The 18,861-nt window shown below is 48.0% G+C and overlaps 1 protein-coding gene across 2 annotated transcripts in view; it reads left to right on the top strand.

Moving 5' to 3' along the window:
- Positions 1–18,861, top strand: part of PREX1 (phosphatidylinositol-3,4,5-trisphosphate dependent Rac exchange factor 1) — a 149,501-nt gene that overhangs the window by 104,609 nt on the left and 26,031 nt on the right. For both annotated transcript variants that reach the window (XM_044295907.1, XM_044295906.1), the window contains exons 20-21: positions 12,724–12,860; positions 16,485–16,635. In XM_044295907.1, coding sequence (XP_044151842.1) covers positions 12,724–12,860; positions 16,485–16,635 — 288 coding nt within the window. The remainder of the gene's footprint in view (positions 1–12,723; positions 12,861–16,484; positions 16,636–18,861) is intronic.

Genomic DNA, 18,861 nt, shown 5'->3' with positions numbered 1-18,861 from the left:
TGCCCTAGACTCACTCTTTTTCCTATTGACTTCCGCTATAAGCAGACCCCTCAAGAACACCTTCATAGTCTCCCACACTACTGACTTAGATGCGGATGGTAAATTAATCTGAAAGAATTCCTTATGTTTTTAACCAATTCCGCCAGCATCAGGTAGGAGAGGCAGCCAATAAGGATTAAACTTCCAACCCCCACCACTATGACTACGCGTTGCACGGAAGTCAAGCACTGCAATCACCGGTGAGTGATCCGAAACTCTGCGTGGCAAATACTGTATGTCCCCTACGTGCTGACCCATAAGAGCATTCCCAATAATGAGGTCAATTCTAGATAAAGAATTATATGTGCTAGAGCAGCAAGAAAACCGCTTCACTGACGGGTTTTTCAACCTCCAAAAATCCAACATCATAGCTTCTTGCATCAGAATCCCAAAAGATGTCATTCCATTCGTTTGAGGAGTCTGACCCGCCCCCATTGTATCCAAATTATAATCAAAGACCTTATTGAAGTCCCCCATTAATAAAACCGGGACATCTTGCACATCCGCTATAAATTGTAGAATATTTTTAAGTACCACCGGTGAATAAGGTGGTGGGATGTATACACCCACCAGGACACATGTAGTTGCATATATCATACAGTGTAAACATATATTTCTCGCCCAGTTTCCTTGGGGGACACAGAAGACCTTTGGTATAGCTCATCTCCATAGGAGGCGTGACACTAAGTGAAAACTGTTAAGCCCCTCCTCCACAGCTATACCCTCAGCCTGGAGAGAGAGACTGCCAGTTTTTGCTTAGTGTCCAAGGAGGCAAGACACTCCCTGCTACTGCAGGGCTGATTCTCCTTGTTTAAATTTTGATTTTTACTTTTTTCTTTTCTTTTTGTTCCAGATCATCAGGGACAACAGAGTCGCACTAGACCTCTCTGTTTCTCCCGGGGTCGAGCTGCGCCAGTGCCGGTCATCCGCACTGCTGCCTCCCCCACAGAAGGCAAGGTGGACCAGGGCAGCCCAGCTCCCCTGTATCCCGCCAGCGCAAGGGTCGCCCGCACGCCAAGCCCCTCTTCCAGCGTCCTGCCACTACGGTGCCAGTAGCTGAAGGGGCGACCCTGCTGGAATGGACCGAGGGTGAAGACGGCTATGGTGAGAGATTGGCTTCTCCAGCCCTACGACCCCCCCCTTTCCACCACCACCACCACCCGGTCTCCTGCGGGCCTAACCCCCCCCCCCCCCCATGGCCCATACTGTGCCTCTCTGAACAGCTTTCATAGCTGTGATGGTGAATGCCTTGCCTCTGATGGCAGAGGTCATGAGTTCGAATCCCTGGACAAACCTTAACCCTTCCACTGCTGGATCTAGGCTGGCCCCTGGGGTGCCGCAGGGCGGCAATCTGCTCCCTGCTCCCCCCCTCCCCCGCCTGGCCCCATAGGACATGCAGCGGCTGTCCCCCTTTATCTTTTGATGTCCCGCCGGTATATGATACTACGCGGGCACCCGATCTCGGGGTCCCCCCATCTCCTTACCGGAGCGTTGCTCAGGGCCTGGGGCCCGCTCCTGACAGACCTCGCCTCCGGCCGGCATGGACATTCCGGTGCGGCCGGGCGCCGCAATGACCTGCTGGGCCGCCATCGGGCCTGCGGGGCCGCAATTCCGGCACTCCATTTGGGCCCGACTCTTCCGGCCTGCGGGGTGGGCTCCCGCGGCCGGTTTAATGCGCCGCTCCGCCTCAGTCCCGGCGGTATATAATACTATGCGGCCCCGGTCGGCCGGGCGCCGCACAAATTTAGGCCCCGGCTTTACGGCCTACTAGGCCGCGAAAGTCTGGCCTTTGTTGGAGGGGGCGGGTACTTCTCCAGGCGCGAATTCTTCCCGCCTGGGGCTTCCTCCGCCCCCAGTGGATCGCAGCGCCGGCCCCCAGGCCGGCTCCCTGTTAACCCTTTGGGTGCAGGCCGGCTCCCAATGGGCCTGTATGGTTGGCCACCCCTTTTTTCTCTTGCATCAAGAGAATCTGTGCCCTATATGGTGGTTCCCCTTTAGCCTCAGAGAGGCTGTTTTAAATAAAAAAAAAAAAAAAAAAAAAAAATATGAAATAATAATGAATAAACAGATGTCTAACAGATTCTTGTGGGCTGCGCAGGACGCTGCAGCCTCATCGCAGTAGTGCTGCCTGTCTGCATGCCCCCCTTCCATAGGCAGCATGGTTTCGCGCTCCCAGCCTGCGTCGCTGCCAGGTGCATTTCCCCTTTTAGGCGGTTTCTTGCCCTCTCCCGGGATGCAGCGCGGGCCAAGTGCATGCGGTCAGTTCTGTAGGCAGCATTCGTCACCCTCTCCAGGTATGGTGCCTGCCATGGGCATGACCCCCCCCCTCCCAGGCGGGATACTGCACTCTCCCTGGCTGCGGGCTGGCCCTGTGTATGACCTTCTTAGGCGCGGTGCTGGCCATGTGCACGACCCCCTTCCATAGGCGGAACGCTGCACTCTCACTGGATTCGCTGCCAGCCGTGTGCGTGACCCCCTTCCATAGGCGGAATACTGCACTCTCACCGGATACGGTGCTGGCCATGTGCACGTCCCCCTTCCATAGGCGGAACGCTGCACTCTCACTGGATTCGCTGCCAGCCGTGTGCGTGACCCCCTTCCATAGGCGGAATACTGCACTCTCACCGGATACGGTGCTGGCCATGTGCACGTCCCCCTTCCATAGGCGGAACGCAGCACTCTCACTGGATTCGCTGCCGGCCGTGTGCGTGACCAACTTCCATAGGCGGAATACTGCACCCTCACCGGATACGGTACTGGCCATGTGCACGTCCCCCTTCCATTGGCGGAACGCAGCACTCTCGCTGGATTCGCGGTCGACCATGTGCGTGACCCCCTTCCATTGGCGGAACGCTATACTCTCACTGGATTTGTTGCCGATCATGTGCATGTCCCCCTTTTATTAGGCGGAAATCTGCACTCTCACCGGATGCGGTACTGGCCAGGTGCACGACACGCTTCCATAGGCGGAACGCTGCACTTTCACTGGATTTGCGGCTGGCCATAGGCATGACCCCCTTCCATAGGTGGTATGCTGCACTCTCATTGGATTCGCTGCCGGCCTTGGGCACGCCTCCTTCCCTCAGGCGGCATGCATACACTCCCTCTGTCTGTGGTTGTTCTCTCGCCGGTGCGTTGCTGGCCATGTGCATGAACCCCTTCCATGGCGGGGTGCTTGCACTCTCGCTGGATCCGCTGTCAGCCATGTGCATGGCCCCTCTTCCGTGGGCGGTGTACGCACTCTCACTGGATTCGCATTCGCTGCCGGCCATGGGCATGCCTCCCTTCCTCAGGCGACATACACACATTCTCACTGACTGTGTTTGTCTCTCGCCAGTACGTTGCTGGTTATGTGCATGACTCCCGTACATGGCAGGGTGCTCTCACTCTCCCTGGATGAGATGCTGGCCATGTGCATGACGCCCGCTGCACGTGCAAGCGGGCGTCATGTTTACACATCGCACCAGCGCCGTACATGGGTGGAACGCTTGCACTCCCATTGGATTCGGTGCTGGCCTTGTGTGTGACCACCCCTCATTCCATGGGCGGACCTTTGCACGCTCATGAGATTCACGGCTGTCCTTGTACGTGCTGTGCTGGACTTGTACATGTCCCCTTCATTGGCGGAGTGGTTGCACTCTCACAAAGTTCGGTGTTGGGGGAATTATTGCACGCTCTCTTAATGCTAGGATAACCCTGTGCATGTCCCCCTTTCACTAGGTGGACCTCCTGCGCTCCTGCAGGATTGTATGGTATGTCCTATGTCTCTGGAGTAGGTACGGCCTTAGGCGTCACCCCCTTTTGGGGTGGGCCTTTGCACTCTTGCCGACTGCAGTTTGCCAGGTACATTTCCCCTCTTTCGGGGCGGACTGCTTACGTTCCATCGCGTGCCATGCTAGGCTTATGCATAACTCCCTTTCAGGTTGCACTTTGCACTTCCATAGATGCTGGGGCACTCTGTGGCTGGCCCTCTTCTCTGAGTGTCTTTTTTGCAGGGAGCGGCCGTTCTTGTGCGTTGTTTGGGCCGTTTCTGCCTTCTCCTCCCGTAGGTGGGTTGGCCTTCTCACTGCTTACGGGGCTGCTCGTACGTATGCTTCCCCTCCTTCCTGCGACATCCCTTTGTTCTCTTGGGTTACTTGCCGCAAGCCTTGCACTCGTCTCTACAGAGATCGTTCTGTCCACCTGACCCGGAGGGCTCTGTGCTCTCTACTGCACCGAGCTGGGTGGTACTCATTCATTTCGTTGGCCCTTCCTCCCGGGAAGTGTTCGTGGTTCCTAGATGCGTGCTGTTGTCTGCAGCGCCCCTCGGATTCTTCGTTGGCTCTGGCGGGACTATGGTTCCTTCGCCTATTACCATTTCCTCCTCTTCGGATGCAGTGTGGTATGAGTCCTTCCTCTTGGCGCCCTCTACGCTTCGGTCTGATCTGCTACCAGGTTCGGGCCACTCTTCTCGGGTAGATCACCCAACTTCTCTTGGATGCTCTATTACCCAGGTCCGGAGGACTTCCACCTTGGGTTCTTCAGGGTATTTGCCTTCTGCGAGGCGGTGAACCTGGCGTCTCACAGTGTAGCAGGGTTCTGCTTTTGGGCTGTCCTATGACTTCCCTGCTGCCCACTCCTCCTTTCGGTTGGGGGGTGTGATGCCGGCCTCTGTCTCGACTACCTTGTCTCGCCGGCTCTGTTTGGCTCCCCGTTCGGTACAGATCACGCCGATGTGGCTTCTGCCCGGCCAGGCTTCAGAGGCTGTTCCTTCACTGTCCTCCCCTCTGGGGGGAGCATGGTTGTTCATGTGGATGGTTCCGGTGTTCCTTTGGTCTCGTACTGTCTCCCTTGTTCACACTGGCTGTATTTGCTGTGTGCCTCTTGCTGGGTCTACCGCGTTCTGTCCTCCCGCTGGGTGCAGATTGCGTTTTCCATTCTAGGCTATGGTCCTGCTGTAGACTTACCTTCTTGGTAACTTGGGGGGACTGCCCTTCGGTCCAGATTGTCCTGTCTTGTCCTGGCATCTGGCGGATGCTGGGCGGACCCTTCGGTTCCCTTCCGTCTGTCCTTCTGCTCCCCCACTCCGGGTGGATACGGGACAACGTTGCTCGGAGGCCGACGGGACCAGTTTTTGCCGACCCTTCTGCCCGTGTTACTGGTCTGCGCCTGGTCACATTGGGTTTTTATCCGCTTGCCCAGGTGACTCCAGCGGGCTCGCTACTGTTCGCTCCTGGCTGTGTTTCGTCCAGGATCTGTCGTTGGACTTAGGGTTTTTTGTCTGGGTGTCGGTGGGTAGCTGGGCATTCCCCACTCTGCCCTTCTCCCCCCCATGGTTCTGTCTTTCTCCAGTCCGGCCTGGACCTGGGACTGGGACTCCTTTGCTTGAAGTGTCAAGTGTCGGCGCTGTCCTTCCTCTTCCAGCGTTCCCCGGCCCTCGGGGCATGTCCAGACCTTCTTCCTCGGAGTGGCTCTTTGGTTCCTCTGTACTGTACTCTCGGCGCTCCAATCTTGTCCTTGGAGCCGTTACAGGAGTTCTCTCTACCCCTTCTGTCCTGTACGGTTGTGTTCCGTATCAGTCGTGTCTCTGACGGGTGCCGGAATGGCCCCTTTTTTTGTTACGAGCTTTGTCTTTTCCAGGACAGGGCTGTTCTGCATCCCGTTTCTTCCTTCCTTCCTTCCTTCTGAAGGTGGTGTTTGCCTTTCGCTTCAACACCTCACCTATTTGGACGTTGTTTGGGCCTTGCCGTTTTTACTTGGAGATCTCCGACTCTTGCAGTCGTTCGGCCTCTTGGGTTTCCAGGAGGGCTGTGCATAGGGTTGACAGACTCCAGGGTGGTTTTCCTCCGCTTGATCAGATTGGCTATTGCTGAGGTTACCGCACCAAGGGCAGGATTCTGTCTTTGGTGTCACCGTTCCTTTCACCAGAGCGGTCGGTGCCTCCTGGGCCGGAGGCATTGGGCTTCGGCCGTGCATTTGGGCACGGCGGCCACAGGTCTGCCTTGCACGCCTTACTGAGTTCTACAGGGTGCATACTCTGACTTTGGCAGATGCTGCCTTACCCCGCCTGGGTTTACAGGCGGCGGTTCATTGATGCCTTTCGGGTGCTTCACCTTGGTGCTGTGGTCCCTCCCCCTTTTGGACTGCTTTTGAACGTCCCAAGGTCTTCTGTGTCCCCCAAGGAAACTGGGCGAGAAAACGAGATTTTTGTATAACTTACCAGTAAAATCTCTTTCTCGCTCTTTCCTTGGGGGACACAGCACCCACCCATTCATTGTTTTTTTTCTGTACGTTTTCCAAGTTTTTGTTACCCGTTGGGTAGTTGGCTTGTTGGTTCCTTGTTGGACTTTGCCTTTTCTCACTGCTTGGACACGCAACTGGCAGTCTCTCTCTCCAGGCTGAGGGTATAGCTGTGGAGGAGGGGCTTAACAGTTTTCACTTAGTGTCACGCCTCCTATGGAGATGAGCTATACCAAAGGTCTTCTGTGTCCCCCAAGGAAAGAGCGAGAAAGAGATTTTACTGGTAAGTTATACAAAAATCTCGTTATCTCCCCTCTTTGTCCACCTTTTTAGTAATGCAAGTAAACGCAATTGATCTGTGTATCAGGAGACTCACCACCCTTGCATATGACGAGAAAGTAGAATGGTAGCAGTGGCCTGCCCACTTAGGAGTAAGCAATTGAGTCTGGTCCGAGGTAAGGAGAGTCTCCTGTACGCAACAAATCAACGGCTGATGCTGATTCAAGCAGTCCATAACCACTCGCCTTTTAATGACATCCTTAATGAGTTTAATTTGGGTGAAAAATTAATTAGATGGGTGCAGTTGCTATACAACAATTCGAAAGCTAGGGTAAAAATAAATGGAGTAATATCAGAGTCCATATCCTTGCAGAGGGGAACCCGCCAGGGGTGCCCACTCTCCCCATTATTGTTTGCCATATTTGTTGAGCCGCTGGCCTGCAAGGTCCGAGCAGATGACAAAATTAGGGGGTTTGGGCGAAGAGGTGTATTGGATAAGGTTGGCCTTTACGCTGACGATATCTTGTTTTTTTTTTGGAGGGGGGAATACCAATGGTATCATACCTGATAGGAATAGTAAACCAGTTTGGTTTAATCTCAGGTTTTAGGGTGAACTGGACAAAATCGGTATTGCTCCCAATTGGTCATGAAATAGGGCAGGAGGAGATTAACGTCAAAATCTTGAAACCCACGGAGTCGTTTGAATATTTGGGTATCAAGGTTAGTTTGAGGATACAGGAGTATCTAGAACTCAATATTGATCCTCTTTTAAAAAGGGTTAAAGAAAAAACAAGTACCTGGCAAAAATTGTTAATTCGACAGGCGGATCGAATTGCGATAATAAAGATGGTCCTGTTGCCGCAGATTTTGTATGTTATCTCCTCCTGCCCTGTATGGATAGGGGATCATTTTTTTAATGCACTAGAAGGAGTGATAAACAATCTTATCTGGGGGAGAAAGAGGGTCAGGTTGAAACAAAAATACTTATGGTTAGACGAGGAAGATGGTGGCCTGTCCGTTCCATGCTTTCGGGGTTATTACTACGCATCCCAGCTTCAGTGGTTAATGATGGAGGATGATGGACTGCGTTGTTTTTTGGAAGGGGAAGCTGGAGGTCTCCAATATAATATTATCAGCCTTTTAGAAACTGGAGCCTAAAAAAATAAAGGGCAGGCAGTGCCCAATTAGTAATATGATACATTTAGTCTGGGTTAAGGTTAAAAAATTATTGGGTATAAATTATTCACTAAGGTTCACTCCTATCTGGGGAAATCTTAATTTAAGAGAGTTTTGGAAGCTTGAAGATTATGTATTTTGGGATAGAAAGGGTATTAGGTTTGTGGCTCAGATGGTGGCGGAAGGACAGGTGAAGACTCTAGAGGAAATGGGGTTAAATATAGATACAGATGGCCTCACATGGTTCAGATATGTTAGATTAAAACACGCCTTTGATTCAACGGAGAATAGAGAATATTTTATTACGAAACACTCTGAATTTGCTGAATTTTGTTACCAGGAAATGGGGAGTAAAGTATCAATAGCACAGATTTACAAAAAAATAAAGAAGGGGCTAGGAGGGGTGATTAGATTTAATAGTGAAAATAAATAGGCACAAGAGGTGGCACCGTCTATTTTGGACTGGAGAAGTATTTATAAAAATATAAAAAGGAGCACCATTTCCAGCAATTTCCGACTGACGCAGTTTTTTATCCTCCACCGGACCTATATTACTCCCTGGGCACTGAGTAAGATGTATAAAACAGGGGAGGTGAAATGTTGGAAGTATAGTAAGGAGGGGGCCGATTTTGTTCATCTGATTTGGTATTGCCCCATCGTGCAGGGCTACTGGACCCAAGTATTCCAGGACCTTAGTAGAGCAACGGGGTATCATGCCCCATTGGAGATTAGTATAGCAGTGTTGGGAGATACTAGAAGAATTGGGGTGGACAATGAAAGTGAAAGGAAATGGGAAAAAGGTCTAATGCTTGCACGGGTGGTGCTGGCTAGAGGGTGGGGTGCGGTCAGACCGCCAAGTGTGGCAGAGTGGAAAAACTTATGTGAGAGGGTGCAGAGATACGAGTATGTTAGTCAGGTGAAAAGGGCGGTAACAAGGAATGAAAAAAATAAACAAAAATAAGTAGGAGGGATATCGGGATGATACAGGTGCCTGAAAAGGGATCATGGAAATAAATCACCTTGCGGAGGGTCCCAGGACAACCAAGAAGGTGGAGGGGTGGGAGGGACAGGGTGGGGGGGTCACGGTTTCCTTTCTTCTGTATTTTTTCTGTGAAGCAAAATTAAGTTAGATAAGGGGGGGGGGGGGAGAAAGTAGTGTATTTAGCAATTATGTAATACATGATGATGTATATTTTTATATCTGCAATGTATATCCCCTGTGTTTTCGGGATTTTCTTGTCTTTCTGTTTTAAAGAGATGTATGAAGTAAATGATAAATAAATAAAAAAATAAAAAAAATGACATCCTTAATCCCCCGTACATTCCAGCTAAGAACAATAACCCTCCCTGCCATACTCAAATATCCAGAAATGTGCAAATCTAGTTCCCAGATTACTAGCATCAGGAGAGCAAATACAGCAGCAGATCATATTATACTCAGACAGTAGACCAATACCTGCATTTTCATATACAGTGCGTGCATTTAGGTTAAACAAAACAGCCCCCCCACCCCCCTCCCCGAAAATTCCCCATCCAACCATATAAAGCTATTACTCTACACAGCGGCCACCTTAATAACGGGTCCCACTATAACACCTAAATAAGGCCTGTGGGGAAAAAAAAAACACTACCCGCTATTAAAGTAAGTCGAGTGCCTAAATTTTCCTCTCTTGTCACTAGGAGAAAAGTATACCCAAAAACAAACGTGGGTACGTAACCAGTAGGTGGTGAGCTCAAAAAAGGGGTGCACAAAACCTCCCCTCTCCTTACTCCTCGGACAATTACATGTGAAAACTGTTAAGGAATGGTTATACCTGTCAAACTTTACATTCCAATGACATTGCAGTAGGATTCCCATTCACATACCCTCATCACACACAACAGCATTCCTGAGCAAACACAACCAGGCCATATCAAGCCGAATCGTACGACCTGAGTCAGTAAACATAACGGCGCCCCTCCACTCATGGATCAGTCGTGCTCCACTGCTAGTTGCCTCTCATGGCGATCCATCCACCTTGCTGCCTCTTTAGGATCTTCAAAAAAATGTGTGGTCCCCAGTGCGGCTACCCGTAACTTGGCCGGGTACATCATGGAATAAGACACTCCTTGTGCCCTTAAACGCCTCTTCACATCTGTAAATCTGGCCCTTCGCTTCTGGACTTCTTGTAAATAATCCGGGAAGAGTGCTACTTTATGACCATCAACCAGCAGGTCAGGTTTATCCCGCGCTTTCCGTAAAATAATGTCCCGGTCTCTGAAGTGCAGGATCTTGATCAGAACTGTTCTGGGTGGGGCACCTGGCGGTAGTGGACACGTAGGGACCCTGTGGGCCCTTTCCACAGCAAATAAAGGAGTTAAAACATCTGCGCCAAAGTTCTCCCTTAGCCAGGATTCAAAGAATTCAGACGGGTTTCCTCCTTCCACTTTCTCTGGTGCCCCCACCACCCGTACATTATTCCGTCGGGATCGGTTTTCGAGATCATCCTGCTTTGCAGCAATAGTGTCCAATCTCATGGAATAGTCCCTCACACTTGCAGTCAGAGGTGTCATGGCGTCCCCCATTTCACCCATCCGACCCTCCAAGGCAGTCGTGCGATCAGCCAATTTTCGCATATCATGCTGCACTATGGAGACATCCTCTTTAATGGCCCCCACCTGCATGGTTAGGGTGTTAAGCGACTTGCCACATCTAGTTATAGCCTGCATGACATCTTTCAAAGTAGGTTTCTCCGAATCAGAGTCAGGCGTTTCTGAGGGTAGGCAATCGCTCACATCAGCTAGAGCGCCAAATCGATTAGACCGGGCCGCCGTAATACTATCCGGATCAGGCCCCTCAGTGTCAGAGTCCCCATCAGACAGGCCACCCTTAGCCACTGGCTTTCTTGGAGTACCTCTCCTAGGGGCTGTAGATGATAGCCGGGCATATTTCTCCAGCTTAGCTGCCGCTTCTTTCTGAAGCTCTATGACGCAGCCTGAGCGTCCAGGAGTGGCGCCAGCGCCATCTTGGCTCTCCTTCTCCAACCCTCTCTGCTCCTTCCTACGGGTGATAATGCTCGGATGCAGTCTCCCCACCAGTGCAGGGGAGTTCTCCAACGTCCTACCGACAAGGTATAGTCAGGATCAGCTTAAATTCAGGAGTCTGCCAGGATAAATAAGCCGAGGTAGCGGAGGAGCTCTGTGCCGCACGTCCGCTCACATACTCTGCTAGGCCACGCCCCCGTGTATATACAACTTTGGTAGACAGACAGATCCAGTGTGGACAGTCCCCTTGAATATAGAACCAAAAAATGAAAAAGAGGCCTCACTATATTACCATAAATGAGGGCAAACAGAGAACCAATCATATAAACCTAAAAGTGTTGCTAGAAAAACAACCATAAAATGCCCAATAAAAAATATAAATACTTTATTATTGGTCTATACTTGCAGACGCTAATAAGTATAATATATTATGTATATATGTATATATCAATAGATTTGCCTTTATATGGTTGTTTTTTCTGTGCACTTATTGTTTGTCATACATTGATTTGATATTATTATAATTAATAGGCCGTGAACAAGGTCCGGGAGGACCGAAACGTTGGCCCATATACAAATCACCAGTGGCATTTCAAATAAAATTGGTAAACACTTCAAACGCCTTGTGTAATGTCAGTCATAGCCGACGAGCACTCGGGATTAATGTGCAGAGAATATCCACAGTGTCCTAAGCATCTACAGATGTGAGCAGAACGCCCAGGCTGCTCTGACATCTGGTGTGCAGGGTCGACAGACATCAGGCTGGTGTATTGCCCTCCACGGTATTATTTCACTGTTATGCATAAAGCCCAGTAGATTTATTATTGCGAGACAACACAAACTACACAAAGTGTAAATGTGTCATTACATAGAAACAGAACTGTGTGCAAACTGGATGCTATGTGTATGTACTCACTGGATCTGTTTACTGTATGGTATATGTGAGTGCTGTTTACTGAGTGTGTTGTGTATTTGTATATAAGTGCGTGTACTTATAGTATGTATGTATATACAGTGGATATAAAAAGTCTACACACCCCTGTTAAAATGTCAGGTTAAGTTCAGAAAGAGCAGGGGGTTAAAGGTATAGATTAAAAGTCTTGCTGAATCTTTTATGTATATCAATCTGCTCATCTCCTCCTGCTCTATAATATTCTGCCCACAGATTGTACTGCATGACAGGTTCCCTTTAACTTCCTTAATTGTTTGGCTTTTTATCACGGCAAACTTTCTTGCTTAACTTATTCAGTCAGACCATCAATGTGACCAGAGTAGGACGGGGGATCAGTGACTCAGTTAGAGCATCCCGCAGTACACTAATCAATGCAATGCTCTTCTTTGTGCGACTTGATCTAGGCCTATCAAGAGAACAATAGAGCTTTCATACTGTTATCCCAATTCTACACCTACTATTCTCATGAGGACTGCCCTTCAAGGTAACATTTTCCCCTCACAGCAGTAGTAAACAGCTAGATTATCTATCTATAAATCTTCTCATTTGTGCTGACTGCAATAGAAGGATAATATCTTTTTCTATTTCATAGTACTGCCAAAATGAAAAAGCCAACAATTCTAAAAATACTCCTTTCAGAAGTGTCCTTGTTAGCGATTGTCTGCCTAATTCTCGGCCAGTGTAAAAGGGGGTCCTATGGTGTGAGAATCTGGAGCTCAGAAATTATCCCCATTAATAACGTCCCAGCCGCAGGTGGTCTGCAGGTTACAGGGTCTCGGCAGCCAAAGGAGGTTACTGCCCCTATACAGTTTTTTTCTGAATAGGTGTCCAAGTGCATAATGTTATGAATTATTATTCTATATACATTCTCCATATAGCAGTAGAATGATTCCTTCCCCTCAACTATACAGTGCCATCATACTGCAGAGGATGGGTGTGAGTGTGGCCGTATATACAGAAAGAGAGATCTTTAGCTGCCTCTAGATATAGATGCGGTTTAGTGATAATTTTGTCCCATGTCTACTTGTTTTCAGGGTCGCAGGCTGCTGCCGTAGGTCTCCATCCTGCACAATGTATCCTCAAGGTGAATGGAGCAAATGTCAAACATGACAGTCACATCGAGGTCCTAGAGCATTTCACTGCCTACCGAAAAAACCCACAAAACCCCCTGGTAAGTATGAATCAGGAACTACAACTATTAGCATCCACAGTTATAAAAATAAATATATTCTGAAGTAAAGCGGAATCCATAGCGTTTAGGATCAGTACTGTGAATATGATGGAGAAGATATGAATATACAATTTATTACACCATTCACAAAATTCATATCATGCCAAATAGTTAGTCTCGGTCCTTTTTAACATCCGATTGCGGAGCTCACGCAAACAGGACTAAAATCTATTCACACAGTGCGGTATATAGTCTCTACTTCAATGTAAATCTTTACTTGATCTCTGTAATGTATTATTTATTCCTGGCCGTATTAGTTCATATAATATCACGTACTTCACTATGGCACAGTTAGTATAGAACACTTTTTTGTAGCAGTAAAGAATAATCAATGTAGCAGGATGGATATGTTGCAATTGTTCACTGCAGCAGAGGAAAGGATTTGCTTTAAATATGTCTCGTGAATCGCACTGTAGCGCTTCTTACCAGTACCAAGGTCTGTCTGCTCCGCCGTTCTGCCTCAGGCAATATTCAACGTGTTTGGCGTAGACGCTTAATATGAACCTGGTTTGGCTTTGTTGCGATCCTCACTGTTAATTGTTGGCTGCAAAGATTTGCAGTCCGCGCTCATACCGGCATCACCTTTGGCGCATGCGGGATCTTGATTTTTGAACGCTGCTCCTCCTTGTTGTAGTGATTTATAGATTAGATCCTCTCAATATTTCAAATCGCAATTGTATTGAGTAGGGTGGTTTCCAGTATCGAAAATTCGATTCTCAATCAATACTTTTATGCCAGTAACGATTCAGTATCGGGATGTTCATTTTTCCGATACTAGGCTGCACTACTGCGTAGTCTAGTATCTCCTCTTATGAGAGAACATGGCGCTCGGCACGCGCTATTGTCACGAGGGTGTTAAGAGCCACGTCTGACTCCGTTATACCCGGGGTCAGGAAGTCGCAGCGGGTGGCTGCACGCTCTATGTCTAAAGATCATGCTGCTTCTTAATGATAGCTTTCTGTATTTGCCTTGCAATCCTTTTTGTCTCACTGAGGGATCCGTAGCTTCTTCTCCTCAGCTGTTCCCTGTCCAGCACTCCCAACCTCCTTATATTCTCCTCTCCCACTTCTCTGGTTGCCAGACATAGAGCTTCCTGCCTGGACTTCTATACTGACCCACTGGAGCTGTGATTCCTGATTGTTGTTCCAGAGTGTTACCCTCCGGATCCCTGTTGGGCTTTTGTTGTTTGCTGTTTTTGCCCACCTGGGATTAAATGTTTTGTCTGTATTGTCTGTCCTCTCCTTGGTGTTTTCCTTTAGTGTTAGTGGTGCGGACTAGTGTTCCCACCACCCTGTTCACTATCTAGGGCTCATCTTAGGGAAAGCCAGGGTTTTAGGCACGTGATCGGCGTACGGGTGAGAAACCCGTCTAGGGACGTCAGGGCAGTCAGGTGCCATCCTCAAGGTGAGTCAGGGGTCACCACCTTTCCCTCTCCCTTGGACAGGGCCTTCCCTTTTCCCTCCCTTTGCGTCACGTATGTGATCGGCACGCTGGTCGTGATCGCTATATTCTCTCAGTCCAGACAGTGGAGAAGGATGGAGGGACGGAGGTAGGTATGTGTGGCTAATTAAAGCAGGCGGCGGGACTGGGGAGGTAATAAACTGCTGCAGCATCTGAGCTCGTGAGCCTCCTCCTGAGTGTTTTGTGTCCTTCCCAGCATCAGCCCGAGCCCCAGAGTCAAGCAGCCAACATAGCAGGTACCCAGCCTGGCCACTGTGCCACCAGTGGTAATTAACCTTTAATACAGATTAGGCCTGCACAATATATCGCAATCGCAATAAATCACCATATCGCAATCGCCAATTGGCCGACCCAAAAATGTAAAAAAAATTGTATTACCATATTTTTCGCTTTATAAGACAAACTTTTTTCCCCCAAAAGTGGGGGGGGGAAATGGCAGTGCATCTTTTAAAGCGATGGTTGACTTTTTACGTTGCTGACACGGCTGTTTCGCCGGCCGCTATGTTGCACAGCTCGGCCGGCGATACATCAGTTACAGTGCAGGGAGGGAGGAGGGGCTGGAGGCAAGTCGTTATTTTAATGAACAAATGTTCTTCTATTTATTCTATTTATCTGTGCAGTGCTATTAAGAAAATGGCAAGTTTTGTATTTTGTACTTTTGCAGTAATGCAAATATGTTATTTAATTTAGTAAAAGATGTTTTATTTTGAAAAACATTGTGCATTTCAGTTCTTGAGTTAAGCATAACTACATTTCAGCATTATCAGTAATTTCTGTGTGCTTTTGCCTTGAAAATCCAAGCAAATAGACCTCTAGCACAATTCCCTTTAAAATCACATATCGTTATCGCAATTTTTAGGGCCCTAATCGCAATCGCACAAAATTCCCATATCGTGCAGCCCTAATACAGATACAGGAGGCGGGTGCTGGCAGCTGAATCACACAGTTGGCACCTGAGGAGTTAACTGCCGCTGATCGCAACGCCCTGTCATAGAGGCCAGCACCCGCTTCCTGTATGTGTATTAAAGGTTAAATATCATTGGTGGCGCAGTGACCCCCCCCCCAGTATTAAAAACATTGGTGGCGCACTCCAACAAACTCCCCCCCCGCCCGAGTATTAAAGTCATCAGTGGCAATGGCCACAGAGTCCCCTCGTCATTGTTGGTGCAGTGGCAGTTGTCATCGAAGACCCAGCAGTGTAATCCTGGGGCTCCGATCTGTTACCATGGCAGCCAGGACGCTACTGAAGCCTTGGCTGCCATGGTAATCTCCCTGCTGCTGTGTGTACTATGCACAGGGCAGCAGGCAGAGTGTGAAGTCCTATTCACCTTAATAAATCTCTATCAGAGTTATTAGGACAAGTGATTAAAAGACCCCAGGTTCTAGCCCCTAAGGGGGGAAATGGTTATTAAATAAAAAGTAAAAAGAAAAACACCAAAAGTATAAATCGCCCCTTTCCCAATTTTGCATATATAATATATAAACAATAAATAAATAAACATATTACATATCGCCATGTCTGAAAAATCCAAACTATTAAAATATATTAAAAAATCTCCCATGTGGGTAATGCCGTAACATAAAAATAAAAAAACCCTGCGCGATTCACAATTTTTTTTAATCACCTTGTCCCCCCCAAAAATAGGATAGGACTGTTTGATTATGGGCCGGACGTTCCATAAAATGCAGAATGCATGCAGCTTTTTTTTGTGTTTTATTTTTTTTGCGTGGTATGGAGTATTGCAATACTTTTTTTATGTTATCGAAACCGAATAAAAATGTTGGTATCGCAACAACCCTAGAATTGAGTATAGCGATTATCGCACTGTATCATATTTTATATGATATGAATTTTGTGACTTGTGTAATAAATTGTATCTTCATATTTTAAATCTGTGAGCCGGCCATTGTTTGTATTGTCTTAAATTAGCCAAGTGGTTTTAGCTGACTGAGCTCCACTCAAATCTACTGATGGAGATTGATGGAGAAGATGGCTTCTTCCTGCCAGTGATAACCGCAGCACCTCATGTGTGCACTGTACATGCGGTTTATCATGAATGGTCTGTGCGGGTAGATGTGTATATATAATGCCTCTGGTTTCAGGGACTGTTCCAGTGGATCTACAGAACACATGAGGATGCAGAGGAAGACCAAGAGCAAAGATGTAAACCTGATGAGTGTCTGAACGGCAGCCCATGTGAAGAACGCAGCGCCGTCTTCTTCCTGGACACAAGTGTCCCTAACAGACAAGCAGGTAACACACCACTAGTCTCATCTCCTGTGGTTTAGGACACCCTGACTATTGAAGAAGTATCAGCTACCATTGAGGGGGGACAGTGATATTACAGCCATGGGGTTAAAGTCCTCCAGCTTTCTGGTGCATTCTTCGGTTGTACGACGGGTGTTGCAGCCTTTATTGCCGTGTAGCCCCAGCTTAATGATATCGATCTATAAGAAAAACTGTTTATGCTGCCCGTAGCATCCAAACACAGTGCAGCCTTCATTTTTCATCAGCAGATTGTGAAATGTAAACTACCCTGTGATTGTTTTCTGTGGTCAGCGTGAACAGTTTTTCTTTTACACCGTCTCGTAATTGTCCCCCTTTGTGTTTTATTTCTTCACCATTTTCAACATTTATGCTTGCAGTTGACAAACAGGAACTATTTTTTTCACACTCAGAAAATTACTCAAGGCATAACCCTCAGTTAGAGCATCCCGCAGTACACTAATCAATGCAATGCTCTTCTTTGTGCGCCTTGATCTAGGCCCATCAAGAGAACAATAGAGCTTTCATACTGTTATCCCCATTCTACACCTACTATTATCATTTTCCCCTCAGCAGTAGTAAACAGCAATAGATTATCTACCTGTAGTGTTGCGATCACAGTAAGTTGCAAAACGACTCCATTCACTTTTACTGTGCTACCATGTAGTGCAATCTAGGGATGTACGACAGGTGTTGCAGCTGTGATTGCCATGTAGCAGCAGCCTAAAAACGGTTTATGCTGCCCGTAGCATCCAAACACAGTGCAGCCTTCATTTTTCATGAGCAGAACACGAAATGTAAACTACCCCTTAATTTGTTGCTATGGTCAGCGTGAACAGTTTTCATTTTACACAGTTTCCTAATTGTCCCCCTTTTTCGGCATTTATGCTTGCTGTTAATGAACAGGAACAATTGTTTTCACACTCGGATGCTGAAAACTACTCCTGACGTAACCCCCGTGTCACAACTTAGGGTTTGTCACAATTGTATCCAGTCTGAACCTCTGTGAGCTGCACTGATACATTGTGGCAGAGTATCAGGGCAGGAGAGTGACTTGTGCTGCGGGTGTGCTCAGCTTAGGCTACTTTCACACTTGGCGTTTTGGGCGGATCCGTCATGCATCTGCAAAAACGGATCCGTTACAATAATACAACCGCATGCATCCGTCATGAGCATTATCTGTAACATAGCCAAGACGGATCCGTCATGAACTGTATTGAAAGTCAATGAGAGACGGATCCATTTTCGATTGGGTCAGAGAAAACGGATCCATCCCCATTGACTTACATTGCGTGCCAGGACGGATCCGCTTGGCTCAGTTTCGTCAAGCAGACAGCAAAACGCTGCAAGCAGCATTTTGGTGTCCGCCTCCAGAGCAGAATGGAGACTGATCAGAGGCAAACTGATGCATTCTGAGCGGAACCTTATCCATTCAGAATGCATTAGGGCAAAACTGATCCGTTTTGGACCACTTTCTCAAGGCCCATGACGGATCTCACAAACGGAAAGCCAAAACACGAGTGTGAAAGTAGCCTTACATAGGCTTGCCTTTACTGAAACTTTGTAACAATCCCTCAGCTGTGAGTAATATTAGGTTTGTTGGAGTTTTCAGTCCCTGAGTGATTTAATTCAGTGACAGCAAGTACAGGTAGTGAAAATGGTGAGGAGTTGAAACACATGGTGCTTTACATACTGTCTGCGCATCCTATAGAAACTCTTGGGGCATCCGATAGAATATAGTGTACACTGGTGCACAGGCAGCTGCTTCTGGCAGTGAGTGGGTTAAGCTGCTGCGCTCACTCCTCTGACAGACAGCCACTCATTTATTATTAACATTTGCAACCGCTTCCCAGAAATCCCCAGCACTTCAGGATCGCTCGCCTTCATCTGTGAATTGTGGGTGGAGGGGGCGGGTGCAGATTGTAGTCCAGCATTCCAGGGAGTGGTTTGGGGGAGCAGTCTGGAGTGTGGGGTCCCCAGTGCTAAAGTGGATGACCTCCTCTACCCTGCCATGTTGTACTCTCTGGTGATGAGCAGATTGGCTCTGCACAGCACAGCTTTCTCTTCATATTCTGCTCTCAAAAAATGAAAGTAGCTTTCTGGTTGGTTGCTATGAGCAACAAACATAGTGGGGGAGATCTATCAAAACTGGCTTAGTTGTCCATAGCAACTAATCAACTTTCACCTTTCACATCTCCTTTCCTTCCTCCTACA

The sequence above is a fragment of the Bufo gargarizans genome, chromosome 6 (genome assembly GCF_014858855.1).
Source record: "Bufo gargarizans isolate SCDJY-AF-19 chromosome 6, ASM1485885v1, whole genome shotgun sequence".
NCBI lineage: Eukaryota > Metazoa > Chordata > Amphibia > Anura > Bufonidae > Bufo > Bufo gargarizans.
This window is presented reverse-complemented; position numbering and strand designations above follow the sequence as displayed.